The sequence below is a fragment of the Solanum verrucosum genome, unplaced genomic scaffold (genome assembly GCF_900185275.1).
Source record: "Solanum verrucosum unplaced genomic scaffold, falcon-dt-bn FXZP01000128.1, whole genome shotgun sequence".
Taxonomy (NCBI): domain Eukaryota; kingdom Viridiplantae; phylum Streptophyta; class Magnoliopsida; order Solanales; family Solanaceae; genus Solanum; species Solanum verrucosum.
In genome coordinates, this window is record NW_026020327.1 from 936,683 (window position 1) to 954,322 (window position 17,640).

The following is a 17,640-nucleotide window of genomic DNA, read 5'->3' on the forward strand; positions in this document are numbered from 1 at the left end:
AACGCTTGATCTACTTATACCCTTTATTAATAGTCACATTAATAATAGCTAATTATACAGAATGAGATTATCCTAAACACTATGCTAATTGTACACAATGAGATTGAAGCTCCTAAATCCCTCCTTGCCAAAAGGATTCTTTGTTGCATGTGAGACACATATGATACGAACAATAAGTTATTTTAATCGGTGAACATACATTAATTATTATTTTTAATTTTCGAAACCTCTAATTAAGCTGGAGAACAAGCGTGTTGGATTTGTGCATTTGGTGTTGAGGATTGTTTCTCCAAGATTGATTCTTCCTTTGATCCATTCTCCGCCTTCTCAATATCTTCAATATTTGAAGTTTTCATATTTTGTTCTTTAGATTTTCCCCAAAGTACACAGTATAGACCACCAACCAACAATATCCCTCCTAAAATGCTGCAAGAAATGAAACATGCAAAAAAAAAAAAACAAGTGCATCAATAACTAATTTTAGAGTACGTTTGAGTTAGCTGATCGTAAATAATTGATAAAGTGTTAAGTGTTAAAATCATATATGTTTGAGTTAGCTAATCGTAAATAGTCGATAGAGTGTCAAGTGCTAAAATCAATTTATAAATAAATAATTATGTGTGTTGAATAACGTGATGAAGCTGATAATAAATAGTTGACATGTTTGGTAAGCCAAAAAAAAATGAGATAAAGTTGTTCTTTTAGTAAAATGATGACTAGATTGTTTACAAAATCAAAAAAGTAATCTTTATAAGAAAAAAGATAGAACAACAAAGGAAAAAACTTATTTACCCAACAACAAATATGGAACATAGAGGATGCCAAAGATTTTGTTTTGGAAAAGGTATTTTGGGAATTTTTTAAAAAAAATTATTAAGCATAAAATAGTAATTTTATTTTTGTCAAATTAGAAATTTTTACAAATTGAAAAAATCATAAGTTGAGAATGACCGCCTTAGGGCTTCTTAGTGATTTTGACTTACGAACACTCAACTTGTAAATACTTTTGAATATTTATCAAAATAAAAATAAGTTAAAAAGTTCTTTTAAGTCAATCTGACTAGCTTATAAGTTTACTTGAGCATCGTCTTACAAAATTTGACCAACTTAGTTTTCATATTAATATATATATATGTATTTTTTAAAAGTAAGAATATTACCTTCCCAAACTAATGATCTCTCCAAAAAGCACAGCAGAAGCAGCAATTGTAAAAATTAAAGTCAAAGGTGTAGTCATAGCCATATAAACTGGACCTTTCTTTTCAACAACCCAAGCTTGTAAATAAAATGTAACTCCAGTCACAACTATTCCCTGCCAAAAAAAAAAATCATTTTTTTTAGCAAATTTAAAAATAATAATAAACTTAACCTATAAGTATTCTAACTAATTAAGACTACCAAAAAAAAAGGTTATGGATGACAAAAGGTATTATCTAAAGTGTTGCAAGAAAATGACAATCTTTTGTGCCAAACAGTAAAGTATTTCTATCAAAGATTCATTTATTCTTTGTTTTAGTTTATATGATAATTTTCATTTTCTGTGATTTAAATTATTTAAATTTTGATTAGTATTTAAAAATATATACTCCTTACGTACATTTTTAAAAAATGGCCTATTTTTCCTTTTTAGTCTGTTTGAAAAAGAATAATTTTCTTCCTTTTTTTTTTACAACACTTTAATTTCAGTTTTCCATGTGACAACTGACATGTTTAAGACCACAAGTTTAAATGATATTTTGGTACATTTGACATATCTTTAATGTAACATCCGGCAATTTGAAAAAACTATGAAACAGCTTGGAAATTTGAAATAGTCATTTTTGGAAAAATTTAAAAATCTGGAAATTTGGCTAAGTATGGGAAAAAGTGAGTTTTTGGCCAACTTTGAGCGGTCATAACTCCTAGCTCATGATGAGTTAAGAGTAGTTCCAGTTATGGTTGTGAAGCTTGTGGAATGATCTTTCCAACGCCACCGAGTTTTCTCGATTCCGAGTTCGTATGAACGAGTTATGGCTATTGAAAGTTCGACAGTTGGCAGGGAATCCGTCCGGAAATTTTAAGGGCATTTTGGTCTTTTCCCTAGTTTTTCTTTTGGGGTTATATTGTCTGTTAGGCTGATTTTGGATCATTTGTATCCCATTTTAAAAGGGTAAAAAGCTAGGGCTTGAGAAGAAGAAGAGCAGAAGGGAAAGAAGAAGAGAAGAAAGAGGAGATCAACAAGTTTCCATCAAAGTTTCGTCGTGGAAATCATCGGGGGTGATCCCTATCAAGGTATGTGAGTCTTTAGTGTGGGTTGATCCTTTCCACCACACACCAAGCTCATTTTATGATTTGAGAGAGGATTGGATATGTTGTTGAAGTTGTTAGTTGTTGTTGATGTTGTTGATTGTGTTGTTGAAGTTCTTGTTGGTTGTGGGATATGATTCGATTGTGTTCTTGAGTTGAAATTATTGTATATTGAGGGATTTTGTGATCCTTAATGGTTGGTATTGGAACCTTTGAAGTTAGGGTGGTTTAGAGTTGAAGAAAAGAGAGAGAAAAGTCGGATTTTCTGGGGAAGGGACTGGCGCGTCGCGCCTGCCAGCGCCCCCCAAAGGGGACTCTGAGGTCCAGCCCTTGGGGCAGCGTGCCACTCAGAGCGCCAGCAGGTGACTTTTGACCTTCAAAGGCTGGCGCTCCGCGCCTTGCAGAGCGCCAAGGACGCCATGTTCCCCCTTTCTTTCCATGCTTTCTCATGCATGTTCCTAGGTGTTATACCTATGTTCCCTAGTTGTTTCCAACACCCCAAAGTGTTTCTAAACATCCCGAACTCATCCAAATACGTGTGATCATATACCTTGAATCCATAGTTCAATTCAAGGCAAGTTAGTATCAAGTTAAAGAGAAGTTAGAGTCAAGTCAAGTAATGTTAAGAAGTAAGTTCAAGCAAGTCCTCCAAGCTTTTCAAGAGTCTTCATTGAACGTTTTAACTTCATTCTAAGGCTCCAGTTCCAAGTTAAGTATCGAGTTTCAAGTTAATTCAAGAGTTTCAAGTTGAGCAAAGAGTTTAAAGTTGAGTTCATTTCTCAAAGTTATTAGGGAACTATGTATTCCCAAAGAAGTTTTAAAGAAATGTTTTTACATTTAAACAAGGTTGGAAACTGAGATTTCCAAAAGAGCCTTCGGGCTAGTTTTTGAGTAATTATCTCAATCAGCAGGAAGAAATATGTTTTAAAAACATAAGAGCTAGTACATTTTTGGGAGTAGTATCGAGCATCGAATTGGGGGAGCGTTCAAAGAACCCACAGCCCCCATAGAACCATGTTAGCCACCATGGGTAGAAAAAGATCATACTTTTTAGATGAATCCTTTTCAGATTAGACTAGTGGATCCATTAGGCAGTTCAGGTCTTATACCTTTGGCCGGGTATAAGATGCTCTGGCAGCGTGAGGTCGATCGATGTATCATCACTATAGCTCTCATGTGATGGTTGTCGGTTAGAGAAACTCCCACAGCAGTTATTGTATTTTCATATACATCAGATCATTTGTATTTCTATATACATCTCAGGCTTATTGTATCTTTGTATACAAACAGAGTTTATAGCATGTTTTAAGCAGCCTTTCTTTATATCGCACTTGTTTTAAATTGCCTTATATTGAAAGAAGTCAGTCAAGTTGAGTTGAGTTGAGCAAGGTAAGTTTTTCAGTTTCTTCCAGATTTCCTTCTAGCCTTTGTTGCTTAGTTTTTCTTCCAACTCGCATACTCGTACATTCCATGTACTGATGCCAGTTGGCATGCATCTTATTATTATGCTGATACATGTACTCCGGATCAGCATCCTGCACGCCGTTGATCCAGCTGAGCACTCCAGAGTCAGTGGTGAGCCTCCTTGCATTTCAGAGGACTCAATTATTTTTTGTTCTTAGTTTTGTTTTATTAGGGTGTTGCGGGGTCTGTCCCAACATCCATCTCAGTATTTAGAGGCTTCATAGACAGTCAGTCAGTTAGTTGAGTCTCTCTTTTATGTATATATGTAAATATTCTATTTTGAGACTCGAGGTGCCTTTTGGCCAGATTTTTATCAGTTAAGTTGTCTTATGACTTTGCATTGCATTAAGTATTCTGTTGAGTCAGGTTTCCGCTGAGTTAAGAAAGCCAGGCCAAGGGTTCGCTTGGGGCCAGCAATGGTCTCCGAGTGCCGGTCCCGCCCAGGGTGTAGGCTCGGGGCCTGATATTTAATTTAAGATTACAAGATTGAAAAATCTTCTTTATTTTCTTAAACTTCGTAATATATAATACTTATGGTATAGCTTTTATAAGATTAAGTTGAAATAAATCAATTTAACTTCAATAATTAATCAAGTTAATTCTCGAAATACTAATCTTTCTGGTGATAATACAACATTATCTAGTTAACATTCTAATCATGGAAACATCTTTTATTTCTTCCTCTTTATCTTTTTAAACTTTTGTACTTGCTTTGTATCCTTTAATTTATTATCACTTTTAATTATCTTTTAAAGTATGAAAAAATAGACTTACACAATAGGCAACAGAGAGGAGTCTAACATTCCATCCAAGTCTCCATTCAGAAGGATCTCTTGCTAAAGCTATGGCAAAAACAAATGATTGAATACTACTCATGAAGCATTGTAGAGTTGTACATAGTAGCTTTGATGGGTAACTCTTGAGAACTTGGTTCTACAAAAGATAATAACACAAACAATTAATTAATTAACTATTTTCAGGTCGAAAAAACTCTATAACAGAGATGATTTTACCAATGATATAAGTATCATGAAAGTTACTCGACTTTATATAAATATCATGAAAGTTACCAAAATGCTTTCTTTAAAAAAAAAAAAAAAAAACCTCACTCAATTAGCTCGGCTTTATATGGTCCTACTTCCTTTTTAGTTTGTTCCAAATATAGCACTTTTAATTAATTACAAAATCTAATAACACTTTACCAAATATAGCAAATGTAAGAGAAACAAGATTCTTTTCTTTTAAATCTCGATGTATAAATATGATGTATATATGTTATTCGTATGTTCAATCGCTACATAAAAAATGATCTTTAGCAACAATAACTTAATTGCCGTTAAATATGTGTTTTTAGACGCAATTAACACTCTTTATAAATGTCTCGAAAGCCTATAGCAGCATTGGATCCAATAACAATTAACTATTGTTGGTAAAAGATTTATCATTCTTTGTTATTGTGTATATTTCTTATCACTATTGTAGTAAAATGAATCACTAGACATAAAGTAATATAGACACTACATACAATAAGAATAAGAATATACCTGCATGACAAGCCAAGTAGCCCATAATGCATTAGCAAGTAACATAAGGAAGACACCTTTGATCCATGTATTGCCAGAAGCAGCACTGTTTTGCACTTGACCATGATAGCTAAATAGATGATGATGCATCAAAAGTTTCATTGTTGGACCCTTAAAAAATGCTATTGTTAATGCTCCTCCTGCACAAAACACTATGCCCATAACCTTTGCTATCCCACCCCATGTCCTCATTTTCACACTCTCCATCCTATTTGTGTTAATGTCATCAAAGCAAAATATAACATTACTATACAAAATTGATAAGACATTTATGGATGACCACTATTTAGATAAGGAACATAAGTGAGTGGACTACATAACATACTTTACTATTTCACTAAAACAATGAAGTACTATAGTGTCTAGTTAAAGCAACAAAAAGAAAGGGCTAGGTTACACATTTGACTGGTCGACAAAAAATAATTTCTAGTCAAATATACAAAAAAGATACAACTTAGATAAGGAACATAAGTGAGTGGACTACATAACATACTTTACTATTTCACTAAAACAAGGAAGTACTATAGTGTCTAGTTAAAGCAACAAAAAGAAAGGGCTAGGTTACACATTTGACTGGTCGACAAAAAATAATTTCTAGTCAAATATACAAAAAAGATACACCTATTATGTTTTTTATTTGTTTGTTCTATTTTCGTTTTTAGTCCGTTAAAAAAGAATGTCGAGTTTTATTTTTGTGAACTTTTTACTTTAACTTTCCACCCGACATGTTTAAGATCATAAAGATTAAATGATAATTTGGTACATTTGACATAACTTTAATTTAATACCACAAGATTTTAAAGTCTTATTTATTTTCTTAAATTTTATGTCAAATCAAAACAAGATAAATAAATAAAAATAGAGGCGTATATATTTTATGTATATTATACATTAATATACAATATATATATATATGTGTGTGTGTGTGTGTGTTGATTATTATTTTGGTGAGTGAGTATAAAAATCTCCCCAAGAAAAAATTTACATCGAATCAATCAAATTAATCATCACAATCATAAAATTAAAGTGAAAATTTATATGAATATATTCCAACATGGATGAAATAGAGAATTCTTGCACAATATGAACCATTTCTCCCTCCCTCCCCCCCCCCCCTCCCCCCCCGCCCAAATGCTACTTTTTGTTATTAGATTCTTTTTGTGTGCCAAAAGTAGTCAAAATTTCCCATATAGAACCCCTCAACCTCTCCTCTTAAAGCCTTTTTTGAGTAAGTGAGTTTACTTTCTCTTGGCTAGTTCACTAAAAGGTCAAATTTTGTTCAAAGATTCCCTATAATTAAATGTTTCCTCTTTACCTTATTATGCTCAACTTTAATTAGTACAAAATTATATTCCAAATCTATATGATTAAAGATGGCCAGGTACAAAATGGCAAACAATATTGGCTCCAACTTAGGGTTTGTTTGGTACGGAAACGATACTACAACAAATAAAAGAATTAGCGGTAATAATATAATTATCATTGTTAGCAGCAATAATACATATGAGTATCTATAAACAACACTCTATATAAATACCGTTAAAAGTTTTAGCAATTCTGAATATAATGACATTAACTTAATTATTGCTACACATTGCCGTTAAAAACAAAATTTGTTGCCACTATTCATCTCTTATTTTATAGCGAGAAACATGTTTTTCAGGAAAATAATGAGTTTCTTGTTTTTGTGTACGATATGTAAGCAAAAAATATTATTCTAAAAATATTTATATGTAGTCTAGACAAATACTATGAAAGGTGGAGGTTAGAGGTGATGGGATGGAGGGGGAGGAGGGGTGAAGATGAGGTGGGAAAACACAATTAATATGAAATGTCACTTGTATAACTTATTTTTGCTGCTTTTACTAGAAAATCTCATTTTCCTCATTTAAAGGAATTTATTTTCTTGAAATAATCTTTTTAATTTTTTAACCAATCGAACATGGAAAAACTCATCTATACCGAACACACCCTTATAAACTTTAACTTTCTAAAATTGAGTACTTGTCAAGACATGGTATGTGAGAGACGTAATTAATGAAGTTTCAAATTGTACAATATATCATACACCTTGAATAATGTAATATCTTTCCTTTTTTACTTTTGTTATTACAACTTTTAAGATGACTTCATATCCATTTATTCTTATATTTGTTTATATATATATATATATATATAAATATAAATTAATGTTTTTAAGTTAAGAGTTAACTATAGTAAGGTACTAAATAAGAGCACTAGACATTTGTAACTTAGTGTACCACTTTAATTTGGAGGTCAGGTTTATGTCCCTTATATTATATATATTTTATATTTATATATATAATAGGGGTTCGTCAAAACCTCATATCACCACAAAAGGTGAAAGCCTAGAAATCAGGTACTTTATGCTTCCCTCATTGAACTTTTACTTATATATCTATATACATACATGGTAGGGGTCCGTCAAACGGTGAAAATCTGAGTGGATGATATTAAATAAAAAGAATTTTAAAAATACACATACCTAAGTAAAATTGCAAGGAGAAAAGTAGTAACTGGAAGGCTGTTAGTAGTTGCAGCAGCCAAAGTTGCTGAAGTGTATTTAAGTGCCACTCCAGAAATATTCAAGCTCAATGTAACCCTGATAAAACACCAATTTCATTATACACATAGAAATTAAAGTTTTAGTGACTCTGAATATAATGACGGTAGCTCAACTACCGCTAAATATTTTTATAACAATAAATATTACTGCTAAAAGGAAAATAAGTTGCCGCTAAATGTGAGTGTAGAATAGAATTAACTCATAACTTACCCACACAGAGAGAGCATGAAAATCTTGAAGCAAATCAAGAATGACATTGGTGGTGCTGTTTTCCTACACACATATAAATAATAGATCACTATTATTGAACTATGTAATTATCTCATCCAAAATATTAAATTGTTGATTAATTACGTAGAGACAAATTATGTTAGGAATTAACTTCAGCCACACCTCTGGTACCACGTTAATTAAATTGTGTAACCATCTAATCTAAAAATTCAATATAACCTCTCTAACCATTTAATCTTTCACACACTTGAGCAAATACTCATATATTGTTAGAGAAAGATTTAAAAAATGGGTTAGTGGACTTATAGGCTATATTGCTCGAACACTTTTAAAATACAGTTTTATGTGTTCAATCCTCCAAAAGTTATAAACTTCAGACTCAAGTACCACAACATGATTGGACTTTAAAAATGGGTTAGTTGGATCATAGGCTATATATGTTGCTCAAACACTTTTAAAATACAATTTCGTGTGTTCAACCTCCAAAAGCTATGAACTTCAGACACAAATACGACAACATGTTTGGACTTTAAAAATGGGTTAGTGGGATGATAAGCTATATATGTTGCTCGGATACTATTAAAATACAGTTTTATGTGTTCTATCCTCCAAAAACTACAAACTTCAGACACAAATACGATAATATGTTTGGACTTTAAAAATGGGTTAGTGGGATGAAGGGCTATATATGTTGCTCGAATACTTTTCAAATACAGCTTTGTGTGTTCATCTTCCAAAAAGCTACGAACTTCAGACACAAGTACGATAATATGTTTGGACTTTAAAAATGGGTTAGTGAGATGATAGGCAATGTATGTTGATCGAACACTTTTAAGATACAATTTTATGTGTTCAATCCTCCAAAAGCTACAAACTTTTAGACACAAGTACGATAACATGTTTGAAGCGTCCGAACAATATATATATATATATATATACTAAATCAAAACTATTAAAATAATTTACCTTTCAAGAAACATGGCTATAGGTGTTAAGAAGACAGCAGCAGCAACTTGTCTATAGAATACAAACACAAAAGGGTTCATTCCAACATCAAAGGCAACTTTTGAAAGCAAGAACATCCCAGTATATATGGCTTTTATTATTACAATTGCTACATATATTTTCCCCTTTCCATCCATTTTCTCTCTCTTTTTAATTATGTGATGTTTTTTTCTTTGTTGGGAGGAAAAAAAAGGTGTAAGCTTTGGTTGTCTACTCTTAATCAACTCAAAAACTACAAAAGATTGGGACTAAGAAGTGGGATTTATATAGAAGAATTTGGAAAACACAAACTACAATATAATATGACTATTGATAGTGATGTATAAGTTGCTTTTCAATTGGACCACAAGGGACCAACAATAATAAAAAGTTTCTAAGTAGAACTATTTAGGGATGCTTCCTTTTTTATTTTTTATTTTATGAAAATAAATACTATAGGTTTTTAATTAGATAATGGACCCTTAGCTAATTACCATAGTACTTAATTAGCAAACATTAAACAACTTTCTAGACTAGGCTTTTTAAGGATCATGGATGGATCTAGCAATAGTTTTATATATAATCTTGGCAAAGATTAAAATAAAATGAATGAAAGATCCTTTTAATAATTATAATTTGTCCCCCCTCTCCTTTGTTCCTTAAGCTACTAAATTTCCACACAAAAATGTTTGAATAATTATTTTCACATATATATTGATTGAATTAGTAAGAAAAGCAAAAAATAACGGTGATTTTATGTGGAAAAATTAGGAAGCTTTCATAATTTTAAAGAGAATTTGTTTTCTATCGGTGTATTTTTCAGTGAGTAAGTTCGATGGGAATTGAGTAGAAAAATCATGTGTTATAAAACCCCTTCACATCCAAACCTAACTAGAGCATGGATCGAGAACCCAAACTGGGAATGTACCTAGCCCTAATACTATGAAAAAATAGGTACATAAACCTAACTCAACCCCTAAAGTTAGTTTATGAAGGAGAATCGTTCAAGTTCGTATAAGCATACCATCAATTCATTCTCCATTCAATGTAAAACTAACCCATTCTAACACCCCTTCATGTTTGGGCCCAACTGGAGTGTGGATTCGGAGCCGAAATTTGGAATGAACCTTAATTTGATATCATGAAAAAATATGACACCTGAACCTAACTCAACATTTAAAGTTAGCTTATGATTTTTTTTTTTGTCTAAGTCTATATAAGCAAACCACTGATCTATTTTCGAGCTAATATGGAATGCTAAGCAACTTTGATAGAACAAACTTTTATAGAACACACTTTGATAAAACAAACTTTTATAGAACAAACTTTGATAAAACAAAAAGTAAACAGAGAGATGAAGAAGCAATTCTTTGCCGCTTCAAAAGAATTGAAAAGATTAGGGTAAAAATAATGTCCAATAATGATACAACAACAAGAAATTTCAAAAATAGCTAACATTGCAAATATAAATATATAATCACGCCCCCTAGGTAATTGTTTTCTTAATTACAATTTGTAGTTACATGTTAGAAGGAGGAGAGAGGCGAGTGAAATGGTAAGAGAGGCGAGCGCGAGATCTGGCCAGAGAAAAAGAAGAGAAGAGACGCGAGAGAGATACAATTGATTTATATATTTGATCGATAATTGTATATATCACAAATATAGTTAATTTGTATTAAAAAACTAACTACTAAAAAGAGGTGAGAGATGGGCGAGATTGGGAGAGGGAGGAGAGAGGGAATGAAATTTGGGAAAGAGAGGAGAGTGGAGAGAGAGGAGAGAGAAGAAAGATACAATTAATTTGTATATCTCATCAATAATTGTATAAATGACTGACAATTGTATCACAAATACAATTGATATAGTTGATTTGAATCAATGAATACAATAGTATCAAACACTATTATATTCAATTCGATGATGCAAATCAACTGTATTAAATATATTAATGAATATAATTTGTATCAACGATTATAATTGTATCATCAAATACAATTATATCATTATTGTAATAGTCATAACAAATTATATTTGTATTCATTTATTACCGTATCTTTCAGTGCTCTTGCATGAATAGGTGTAACATGACATGAAGTATCGAACAATATTCTATTCATAATCTCATAAATCTTTGAATGCTTTTTATAATTTTTCACTATTTCACATAATAAAAAATAACTAATAATGTATTTATTTATAATAGCACAAAATCTATTTTAGCTCAAAAATAGATTTAAAAAATATATATAATTCTGACTATAAATTCTATCTAAACAAGAATTAAAATACTAAAACTTAAATAAATTTAATTTTCTAAAACTTTAAATTATTTTACCCAACAAGATTACCATTCACTCGATTACACTTGTTTTTTTATATTATTACTTTACTTCTACATGAACTATTCTAATTTAAAGATGCTCCCTTTTGGTAAATTGGATTCCAAGGCAAAAATATTTTAATAGTAAAAATTTAAGCAGTAACTACTTTATCAAATATATTATTGTAAATTAATTACACACAATCTGAATAAAGTAAAGATCATCAAAATGCTTGATTCCCCTTTTATTTTGTGCTTACCTCCTTTCAACAAGCAATTGCGCAAATAATTGGTTCCTTTTGATGAGAGGTCAATCAAGCATATATTTCTCTTCATGAGCTTTCATTTCAATAAAATTCTGTTAGGGGAATTTCCTTTATTGGTTTTAATCTACATTAGGTAAAATTAATTTTGTGTCCACATTGGGAATAAGTACTAGAGATAGTTATTTACCAAAAGGTTAATTTAATTTATGTAATATATATTTCTAGTATGTTTTGTTGACACTAATCTTTGACTAAGTAAAAGTTGTTTGAGTTATACGATGTTGTTGAGATGTTGGTCATGTGAATATTATGTCGCAATAGGCTTAAATCTCCTTACAAAAAGCTAGATATTCACGTCTCAGACAAAATATTTATTTATTCATTTTTACTGTAATTTATAGTATACATCCTTAATTAATCTTTTTTCTGTGTGATTCTCTAAATTAGAGGTTTTCGTAATTATGAGTCCAATAATTTTACATACAAATGTAACCTAATTAATTGAGGGCTAAACTATAGTTATTCTATTTTTATTTTTCACAATAATGTATGTCATAAAATACATTTATATTTTATTTAATATAAGGATATGAATTTGGCCTAAAAGTTGCATTTCAATTTGAGACAAAATTCGATTAAATTCTTATGGAATATTTGTGTGCGTGTATTTTTCTCTCGTGAAATAAATCTTTGTAGCTTCTTGTGGTGAAAAATAAAAATAAGGATAGTAAATAAATTTAAAAGGTTCTTTTCTTTTTCTTCCGATGAACACCCCATTAACTCTCCACGATTGAATGATTCACTTTCAAGTTCTCACTCCATCCAACCATTAAAATATGGTACTTCCCCATCCGCTTCTAAATACTTGTTACGATTTCTATTTTGAGAGGCGATACTGAACAATATAATTTTGATCAATATTTTAAGATGTATTTTTTTATCATGGTATTGCATATATATAATACTTGCCATAAAACTTTTTACTATCTAAATTTTAACTTTTAAAATATCAATTTAATTTAATTTAGCTTTGACAATTTGTCAAGTTGACTCTGGAGAATCGAAATGTGACAATTACTTTGAAACGAACGAAGTATTTAATTAACATTCTTTTTATACTTACTCAAAATTATACTATAACCACCCAACTATTCATTTTCAGCGGTTTCCCGATACTAATGAGCATCACTTCAAATTTTCGAATCCCGTAAGAATTCATGTTTCAATTAAATCTATTTTTTCTCGAATGCTTTATAGGAATCCACCGTCTATAAAGATAACTCTCAACAAAAAATAAAATAAAATACTATGCTAGAATATTAACTACTAAAGATCGATAGAAAGCTATTTCTTCTGAATTCTCTAATTATCGTTGGTTAATCATAGATTCTTATATTATAATACGAGAATTAATAATAAAAAGATTATTTTTATTCCTATTAGTTAATGGAAAATTATTGGTTATGTAGGTTTATAGATTAAGTTAATACAACAATATTCTGTAAATTATCTTTACTCCTATTTGTTAATGGAAAAATTATTGGTCAATGCAAGTTCATAGATTAAATTAATACAACAATATTCTTTTTAAGGAATATAAGCAGCTATATATAAATTGAAAGGGTAATCAATATTAATAAATGCATTTAGCAACATGATCAAAATGTTCGACCACCATTAGATGCAATCACATTAAAAGTTAATTATTAATTAAATATGAAAAATATTTTTTACTTAACTAGATTCCTAGAAAATAAAAAATGTTTGACAAGGTTTTACTTTTACATGGAGCCAAATAAAAGATTGATTATAAGTTATAAGTTAAAACTTTCTTTTTGGGAAAATAAATTAATATTAATTAAAGAGAAAAGGGTAAAAAAAAAATGTCTTTAGGCTATGTGAAATGAACAAAAATGTCCTCCGTTTATGATTTGGTCCAAAAATGTCCTTGCCATCAATATTTTGATCCAAAAATGCCCCTACTGTTATTTAATAGGTTAAAAATGCTCATTTTCCAAATAAAAATATTTTTTTGCACATTCTTTTTCAAATAATATATTTTAAAGTTAGCAAATATTTATCCTATTTCAATTCAGGGAAAAAAAAACTTTTTATTTATTATAATTATTTTTAATCGTTATATAAATAAAAATTAATGATGAATTTACTATCTTATATATATGACATATATTATCCATTGAAAGGGTACATGCAATTATTCTATTTTAATTGATAAAATGAGATTTTCTACATTTTTATACGTTAAAGTGACTTTAAAAGAAAGAAAACAACAATAGGGTTCTTTAATAATATTTTAATTAGGAAGAAGATGAGTTTAAAAAGAAAAGAAATAATTTATTTATTCAGAAAAGGGCATTTTTGACCCATTTGGTAACTATCTGAACCAAAGTATTGACTGCAAGGGCATTTTTTAATCTAAAATATTGACGGTAAGGACATTTTAAGCTAAAATTTAAACGGATGACATTTTTTTCATTTCACATAGTTTAAGGACATTTTAACCCTTTTTCCCTAGATTAAAAAAGGAAATTAAATAACATGTTTCAAAATTTGTTGATTTGGTTTAATTTCTTTTTAGCTTTTATGTTAGGGGCTAATGGATGTTCATTGTTTCAAAAGGAGATTTAGAAGAGAAGTTTATGAGTTTAACCATTTCAAGTCAATATATCAGAGACCATGAATGAAATGCCAACATTATATTATGGGCTTATATAATTATTACGGTAACAAATGATAAGAGAGAGTTGCTTGGATAGTAAGTATAGTTATCCTATTATGATAATAAATTAAATTAAAAGAATATGAACATGTAAGTTCATTTCAAATTTGAATCTGTGATATCATAATTAAGAATAAGAGATTAAAATAGGAAAAAAAGGGAATGAACTAGACAATTTGATAATTAATTGTCACGACCCAGACCGTCGTGATTGACACCTACATTAACCCTCCGGTGGGAGAACCATTACTACAACTCAACTAAGCAACTTAACGAAGAACTAGACATTTAAAGATACGGAAGCAGGTTTAAATGACAATATAATTAACACGGAGTCCCCATAAACTCCGAAAGTTCAACTAACAACTAATAACTAATGTGGAAATACCCCTAGAACCTAAAAGTCATTGTACCAAAACTATATTAACGACAAGTCTAAGAACAAGGGGTATAACCCCAAAACTAAACAAACACCTTAAACAAATAGTCTGAGTCCGAAAAGAATGGACTTAGACAAGAGAGATCCATGACAGCCTGAAAGAATTGGTTCACCCTTGAATCTGGTCACAATCAATAGTCACTTAGCTGAGGTCTATCAATAGCCGCCTGAAGATGCCATGTACTCAACAAAGAACAAGCAAGTGCAATATCAGTACACAACCATATTGTAATGGTAGGATCACACGGCTATCCCAATAAGTGAAACACATGCAAGTAACCACAACATTATAAAACAGGCATATACCGAACATATACAATATTAGTCAACTATTACGAACAATGAATAGTTTCACGATTCTCACATATCACATTATATCAATTAGAGCAACATACCGTCATTCAATATAAATCATCATTAGATATGAACGAAATCATCACAAGTAGGTACACAACACAATTCAATGGTACTCTCACGGAACCCAATTCAATGATCCTCTCATGGAACCCAATTCAGTTGTCCTCTCATGGAATCTGTAACACCCTAGAATTTTTTTTTGAACTAAGACTCGAACCGTTCTTCGTAGTGAGTGAGATTTTATCAAGGAATTAAAAATGTCTTAAGTGTTAAGGTCACTAGATGTAGCACCTTGAGTTCCAAAAAGAATTAAATTGGAAATAGCAAAATTTGATATTTTGCAAGTTAAGCTAAGTATGAGTTTTGGGTCGACTTCAAACGACCATAACTTCTAGCTCAACATGAGTTAGGTGTGATACCATATACCATAGGGAAGATCTTTGAATTATATTTCCAACTCCACCAAGTTTGCTGAGTTTCGAGTTCGTATGAGGGAGATATGTCCATTCGAAGTTGGGATGTCTAGATAAGAAAAGTCAAAACCGGATTTTAGAAGGGTATTTTGGTCTTTTCCTTACCCAATCAGATTTAATTCATTTTTAGTAATGTTTTAAGGGTCTAATCCTATTAGGTTCAGTTTTATAAACCTAATATACGCCTAGGGTTTTAGTTTAGAGTTCAAGAAGAGAAAAGAGGAGAAAAGAGTAGGGATCGAAGCGTTCGTCGGAATTCTTGAGAGTTGTTGCGGATTGTCGCCATAGGTTTGATCCCTAAGAGGTATGTAAGCTTCCATAGTGTTAGATTTGTTCACCCACACGCCAAACAAATTATTTTCAGCGAAGTTTCATTCTCAAAAAGTTGAAGGATTTAAGTTCTTGATTGGTGTTCTTGAAGTTCATTCTAAATCTTGTTTTGTTGGGATTTTGATGATTTCTTGAGATGAAAGTGATTGTTTTGAGTGGATTAGTGTGTACTTAGGTTGGGTAATTGAATCTAAGGAAAATTTGAGAAAAGAAATCGATTAAAAGCGAATTTGGATCAGAAAAGGAGAGGCGAAATTCATCGAACTTGGCCTGGGGAAAGGCTGGGGGGGAGGGGGGGAGATGCGCCCAAGGGGATGGGGCAGCGCCCCTGCAGTGCACCCATATGCAGCCTCTGAAGTTAGGGGCTGGCTCCCCGTGCCCGGAATGCGCCAGGGTCGCCTGCCCCACTCATCCTCCGTCGGTTGTCCCGTTTGAGCTCTTTTGAAGTGTATCTTCACCCCTTTTGATTCTAAACACTTCAAACTACATCCAAACACTTATAAATCATTTATACCATAAGCATAACATTGAATTCATAATTCAAATTCAAGGTAAAGTTAAGAGTTAAGTCTTGAGAGTTCTTTCGAACATTTTGAGAGAGTCCCTTTGAGTCCTTCTGAGGAGTCTTCTACAATTTCTAATAACTTGTTTCAAGACTCAAGTAAGTGAGCATGAGAGTGAGGAGAATGTATTCATGAGTCTACACTATCACCTAGATTCTTTATATCATGAACTATGACTCTTCAATTCATAATTCACATTCAAGAGAGAGTTAAGAGTAGAGTCCAAGAAAGTCTTTGAGTTCGAGTGTGAATCCTTTGAGATCAACTATTAATTCGAACTAAGTTTGAGTAAGTAATTATGATATTGAGAAGAGTCGTTTACATGAGTTCCATGTTGTTATGTAGACCTTCGAGTCGAGTTGTTCATGCCCATAAATTCCACATGAACTTCATAAGTTGAGTATCTTTGAAAGGAGTAGTATCTTCAAGTTCTAAGTCTTGAGTATTGAGTTCCTAATCTTTTTTTTTGATATTATATTCCTAACATGGGACTATTACATGTTACCCATGAATTCCTTGAGTTGGGTTATACATGTCCATAATTCCGCATGAACCCTATAAGTCGAACAGTTTTGAGATTAGAAGTATGTTTGAGTCCTTGAGTTAAGTAGTTCATGCTCATAATTCCGCATGAACCCTCTGAGTTGAGCATTCTTGAAATGAGTAGTATCATTGAATTATTGAGTTCCAAGTATTGAGTTCTATCTATGGTTATTGAAAACCTTGTATTGAGTCGTTCACGTCCATAATTCGACATGAACCATATTTTAAGAAGTCTTTTACAAATGCTTTAAACTTGTTTTAAGACTTGAACATTGAGTTGAGTAAGAGTAAAAAGTAAGTTCAATGTCTTCAAAAGATTATATGGAGACTATGTATTCCCAAAGAGTTTAAAATGTTTTCACATTTAAACAAGAAAAGAAAACCTTGATTTCCAAATAGCCTTTGAGCTAGTTTTCATAAAAGAGTAAACGCTTTCACAATTAAGCAAGAGAGGGAAATTTGATTTCCAAGATA

The 17,640-nt window shown here is 31.2% G+C and overlaps 1 protein-coding gene across 3 annotated transcripts in view; it reads right to left on the reverse strand.

Moving 5' to 3' along the window:
- Positions 1 to 189: 189 nt before the first annotated feature.
- The window catches only part of LOC125835910 (WAT1-related protein At5g64700), a 42,681-nt gene continuing 25,230 nt past the window's right edge, over positions 190 to 17,640 (reverse strand). The window contains exons 4-7 of one of the 3 annotated variants that reach the window (XM_049515014.1): positions 5,295 to 5,541; positions 4,525 to 4,683; positions 1,161 to 1,312; positions 190 to 426 (exon numbers count right to left, since the gene is read on the reverse strand). In XM_049515014.1, coding sequence (XP_049370971.1) covers positions 234 to 426; positions 1,161 to 1,312; positions 4,525 to 4,683; positions 5,295 to 5,541 — 751 coding nt within the window. In that variant the 3' untranslated portion in view covers positions 190 to 233. The remainder of the gene's footprint in view (positions 427 to 1,160; positions 1,313 to 4,524; positions 4,684 to 5,294; positions 5,542 to 17,640) is intronic. The other 2 variants (XM_049515012.1, XM_049515013.1) reach the window with 2 other exon arrangements.